This window comes from Harpia harpyja, chromosome 4 (genome assembly GCF_026419915.1).
Source record: "Harpia harpyja isolate bHarHar1 chromosome 4, bHarHar1 primary haplotype, whole genome shotgun sequence".
NCBI lineage: Eukaryota > Metazoa > Chordata > Aves > Accipitriformes > Accipitridae > Harpia > Harpia harpyja.
The window spans coordinates 75,509,450-75,515,447 of record NC_068943.1 but is presented as its reverse complement, the minus strand read 5'-3'; the positions used below and the strand labels follow the sequence as shown (position 1 = coordinate 75,515,447).

The window sequence follows — 5,998 nt, the reverse complement described above, 5'->3', positions numbered from 1 at the left end:
TCACAAAAGCCGGCGTGTGGATCACCTTCCCCCTGAGACTGGCACAGCAGGAGGACTTGGGAAGGAGTCTCTCCCAGATGCACACAGAGCTGAGCATCACAGGCTCATGGAGGATGAAATTACCTAGGACCTTGCTGGAGATCTATCTAGGATTTTTTGGAGGACCCTGCAACTGAACTGTCCCTTCTATCCTCCCCTCAGAAAGCGACTTGAGACATTATACCAGGAAATGCTGTGCACTTGTAGGTTGTTCTCATGCTAGGAAAGGGAGCAAGGGGAGGTTTTCTTCTACGTCAGCAAACAGTACAACTGGGAAGTATTTCAGCTTCCCTTAGAGGATTTCCCAGGCTAAGCTCCAGGCTAGAAGTAAAACTGGGTAGTATGTTCTTCCTCACCCCTCTGCTCTTGCTGTTACAAGGATCATTCACAAAGTCTATGAGTTATAGAGGAAAGCTGCTGCATAAACTCATTGCATCATTTTGGACCTGAACCTGTACAGCAACCTGCCCCATGTCATCCTCTCCACCCAGGGGGTAGCTACAACAGCAAAAAACCTCTGTGCAGTGCCAAGGGAAGTGACTTCCCTCTCTGCATTTCTGAGCACGCTTTTATATCCCACAACATTCATTAATATCAAGTAGATCAGAAGTGTGGTAAAGAGCGTTTTAATAAAGTAAGCACTATACTGGGCATTTCTTCCCCAAATAATTCCTTGTCTTGACTGCACAGCAAAACTGAGTCCTTATTGCCCTGGACATGACAAGAGATAACCAAGAGAGAGCTGCTGTTCTGAAGTGTCTATAGTGTAAATGTGAAGGCACAACACTGGAAACAAAATCATCCTCATTTTATAGGAAGGAAAGGGAAGGACAGAAAAATTAGATGCCAAGACTGCATTAAAACAGAACCCTCATCTCTAAACTCCATGGCTAGTACTTTACCCACATGACAATCTTTCCTGTTCTGCACCACTATAAAGTGCCTATTAACACCACCTGATCTGCACACGGTTATTTCACCCTCTCCCACAGGTGCAAATCATTTTTAAAAATGCAAGCTGGTGAAGAATCACATTCTTGTTGTGCAACAAATGGAGTGTCACATTTTTCCTGTTTTTTTTTAAATCATGGAATAATGTGCTTATCAGTTCCCCTTGTACTGCAGCCTCTCTGCACAGAGAAGAGTCATCAGGTGCCGTGATAAAGAAGAAAGAACATCCCTAAGATATTTTTATCTGTGGATTGGGAAAGATTAATCATTTTTCAACTGCTAGCTGCTCATTTTTATTCATCCTTCTGGATGTCCATCTCAGGCTGAATGTTAATTTTGTCTGCTCTGTGAACTGATTTATGGACAGTTGTCCAAATTCTGAAACATTTGAGGGCACAGCCAGACACAGGTGAAAAGGGGTAAGAAGCTAAAAGTCCTAGAGCACCTATTCAGCTCACGAGCATCCAAATTGCTGTGCTGCATATTATTGCCTCTTCAGATCTACTGCCCTGGCTGCATGCATAATGATCCTTAACCCAAACCTGTCATAATAATCTGGGCATGTTTAAGCACTGTAAATAATATGCCTTGTCTCACCTGTATCACTTTGAGAGAACTGGGTTACGTGCATGGTTACTGTGGAAGCATGTTTTGAACATGCTTCCTGCAACTTCGCCCCTCTCTCTGGTTCTCCATGTGATTATTGTAAAGGGTCTTGAGGTAGGGGTAGGGAATGGCTTTAGAGAAGAGTCTGGGGTTTTCCTGGGCTATTATCTACTCTAGTATTCAAGTTTATGGCATTTATCAGTGTTGACAAATTCCCCGTCAGCAGCCCAGCCCCCAGCGGGTGCATGCACACGTGCCACACATATGTGGACATCACACACGCTCATTCCCCCTGACCATCCCAGGGTGTCCACAGACCTGCTTGCCATATCCTCCACTCACCATCGACAATGGGGAGCTGCTCTGCTGATTTGTCGTTCCAGCAGTACAGTAGATCACTGCCCTAAGACAGAAGCAGACTGCACTCATCTACCACCTGAATCAATAGAGGTGACTAGCCTGGGACTGGAGCTTCAAAGACAAAAACTGGGACAAGTAGAGGGGCTGTCATCGATAAAGGTTTTGATGGAGTGAGGTAATTAGGAAGATAAAAGGGTAACCTGTTCCTGAGTGTTTTCTGCAATGACGCACTGCAACACTTTAATGTAAGGAGAAAGGGGCACGTGTGGAAGGAATATTTATCCTTCTGAGATCTCTTCTCTATGTGAATTCCCATCCAATCCTCAGTCATAACCTACCATATTCCTTATTCCAGGACTGGCAATCTTTCAACAAAGGAGGGGTACGTTGTATTTTTCTTTCCCCAGTTAGCTATTAAGTGTGCCAATGGAAACTTGGCGGGAAGCTGAAGATGCTGCTTCTGCCTGTGGCAGGAGGTCTCAGTTCCTGCTGAATTTGGAGCTCCATGGGGGCCAGAGGCAAATGCATCTCCCAGACATCTCTTTGAAAGTGCCACAGCTCTCTGACTGCCCTGACCTCCCATATTCTGTGTCTGTGTGATACCTGACCTAGCCCCATCCCCTCCTTGCTGTTGTCTTCCTCTGTGGTCTGCAGCTTGGTTATAGTTGGGCAAGTGGTCCTGGGAATTAAACTGCACAAAATACCAGCCCCGGTACCCTGGCATACAACAGAAGGAGGGAGTCAGTTGGAACGGGGTGGCTGGGGTGTAGCCCCAGTCATGCATTGTGTGAGGCACCTTTCTTTTTTTCTGTTTGTCCAAAACTGATTGTTATAAAACAGAGAGACCACATGGGGAATATATGTTCTCCAAAGAACAGGTAAATAATAAGGAAGTGGCTGGGACAGCAAGTGTTGGGACTTTCTCATAGACTCCTTGAACAACTAAACCTACAGGAACACTGACATTTTGGGGATGAGCCAGCCCCACCCTTCATAATTAGGGCAAAAGCCCTCTGTGAGTTGACAACATCCCTATGCTGCCAGCTACTCCTGTGTGTCAGGTACCGAATTATCCAAGGACCCAGAGAAATGTTGATGTCACTGCAAATTATGCAACATATACTTTGAAAACAGACTCTGAAGTAGCCCGTTAACAACAGAAGAACTTGACCATTTCATATACACTTAAATGTCTTGCTAGACCAAAGCTACACCATATGTTTTTGGGTATGTATGGGGACTTACTCTCATACGTGGATTTCTTCCTCTGTTTCCCCCAGGGAGCAGCTCTTTTGCGCACTTAAACAAGCTGGAAACAGTTGAAACTAAATCCCAGTATGTAACACGAGTCCTACGTTTAGTGGGTTTGACTTTTAAAAATGCAAATACACACAGGCCCTGATGACTTCAATAGCATTTATGGGTGCTCAGTGCTTGTATAAATGTCACACTATTTATAACATATTTCTGTGTCCTTTTTTTATATTCTCTGTTGGCCTGTCTCTTTTCCACTGTGGTATCTTTGACTGACATAGTCACATCAGGATGTAGCATGTGTTTGAATAATTAAGAAAATACAAATAAAAGTTATCTTTATTCTAGTCCATATTTTTCCATTGCTCAACCACCAAAGATAACAGTACCATTTCACCACTGCTTTTTACATTCTATGGAAGAAAAATGCTTTTAGTTTTGCAGTGGTTTATTAAACCTTCCAAGTCCAATTATTTGCCCCTAGAGTTTCCCCCCTAACCTTTAGAAAATTGTTTCAGCTATATCCAAACTCATGCCAACTTCCTGGCTTCTCGGCCGCAACCCATCAGCGAGTGCTCTACTAAGAACCACTTTGAGGCTTTCCTTGAACCTCTTCTTCTTGCTGCTTCCTACGAAGAAGTAAACAAGGGGGTTGATGCTACTGTTAACAGTGGAGAGAACAACGGTGACGTGGTTCTGCTGGCTGAGCAAAGATGACCAGTGGTGGTAATTCAGAAGATACAACAGCCTCATAGGCATGGCAAAGATGAGGAACACAATGACTGTGGCCACAATGATGATGTAGAGCTTTGACGAATGAGGTCTCAGGGAGTTACGATGAATCCTGATAACCAAGATCAGGCTGGACAGAATCATTAGAGGAATGAAGATCATGAAAGTCAGGATCCATGTGAAGATAAGCAGTGCTTGGCAATGGTTACCGTCGTCGAATTGTTCCTTCGTTGAATCATCTTTGCATGTTAAGTATTCGGCTACTGTCATCAGAAAAGACAGAGTCCACAGAATTGCACACACAATTGCCGATTGGTGCTGTGACCGGTGGCATCGGTACCAGATGGGGTAAACAATAGACAGACACCTCTCAATACTGATGGCTGTCAGGAGATAGAGACCAGTATTATATCCAAGAAGGAAGACAATAGATAGTGTGGTGGTTATATAATAGTAAAAACCATATGCGAATCCAAAACCAGCAATGTACTCAATTGACAGAATAAATGTACAAAGCAGTAAGGAGAGATCAGCAATGGACAGGTGTGTGATGTACGCAGTGAACGGGTTTCTTTTGATCTGGAAGCAGAGGCACCAGAGGACAATTCCATTTTCACAAAAACCCAGGAAGGAGATGATCATAATTACCCAAAGTGGGGTCAATATCTCCCAGACCCTTTCCTGTGTAGAAATGTTTCTGTGCATTGAGATGTTCTCTGTGCCTTCGCTGGGATGAAACGTTATGTTTGACTCATCCATGGGGAAAGCTCAAGTTTGGATAGCACAGCTCTTCCTTCTGTAAATATGTATAAAAATATACTGTGAGCATTGTGTGCTCCTCCCCTCCCCCTTTTCTTTCTGTTTTGTGGGCCCTCAATTTCTGGCCATATCTGAAAGCCTTAGCAAAAGGAAAACCAGCTTTGATATACTGATGCTAGCTGAAACCCAGTTGTGACTACTCTTGGCAGTGTTAAAGATTGCTAAGCCCATCATGCTAGCAGAAATCCTGAGCTTTCTTCTCTATGGGGTTCAGCATGTAAGTGCTAAACCGCAGCTAAAGAGGTACTCTCAAAGAGCTCTTGGACAAGCAATGTCTCCATCACATTGCAAAATTTCATGATGTAGTGGTCACAGATAGCACTGGTGGTTCTTGTTAGAGCCCTATAATGATCCCAGACAGGTCTATTCAGCTCCCCCTGAAGCTAATGAGTAATGAAGCTAATGAATTCTAAGTTAAACATATGTATTTCAAATGAATTTGGCTTATAAGTTTTTTGTTTTTAAAAAAAATTGATACCAACATCACTTTTCCAGGAAGGGCTTTAATTAAGTAAGTAAAAATAATATGTAGTTACTCAGCACTGTATTCCCTCCAAGTACAGAGGTGGAGGGAAGGCGAAATGCCACTGTTTTGAGACAGTCATTTTTTACCAGCTTTAAGTGTCATTTATCATAGCGTAATATAATTTAACCATGGTTACACACTCTGAACACTTAGCACAACTGCAAATATCCTGCAAACATTACAAATCCAACCCATCGCAAGGAGTAGATGTTCAGGTCCCCTGCCATTGTTATAATGGTTTTAACTGTTGTTTTGCTGAGTTATGGAACGAGTTCTCCTTTTGTATGTCTCCTTTTATCTCATAACAGAGAATTAGCAGCATTGGCTTCAGCTGATTTTCATAGGAATATTTCATGCCCCCTTCCCTGTTTACTTCCCAGCTGCCCCTGTGATGATACAGAGTCAGGACCCTTGCTGATTTACTGATGTTAACAGGGACTGTTGACAATAAGCTTGCCCAGCTGACTTGGTTCATCCATATAAGCAGCCTTGTTCATTAACATGCCATAATGAGAATTTACCCATATGCTCAAGCAGTTAACAAAGTCAAATGCAAGGTAAAGAAGTTTTACTAGGACAACTTTTGCAATGATGACTTAAACAGAGCCATTCACCCCAGTCATAAATTTCTTCGCATGAGCCCTGGTTTTCCTGGGTTCAAAACAGGTTCTTAACACAGGCCATCACAGTCTAAAAAAGAGCATTCAGTAA

The 5,998-nt window shown here is 43.1% G+C and overlaps 1 protein-coding gene across 1 annotated transcript; it reads right to left on the bottom strand.

Annotated features, from left to right (window-relative positions):
• Window positions 1–3,487: 3,487 nt before the first annotated feature.
• Window positions 3,488–4,732, bottom strand: MAS1 (MAS1 proto-oncogene, G protein-coupled receptor). Its single transcript, XM_052785900.1, has one exon. The coding sequence runs from the start codon at window positions 4,699–4,701 to the stop codon at window positions 3,712–3,714; it is 990 nt and encodes a 329-aa protein (XP_052641860.1). The 5' UTR covers window positions 4,702–4,732; the 3' UTR covers window positions 3,488–3,711.
• Between the last annotated feature and the right edge of the window lie 1,266 nt (window positions 4,733–5,998).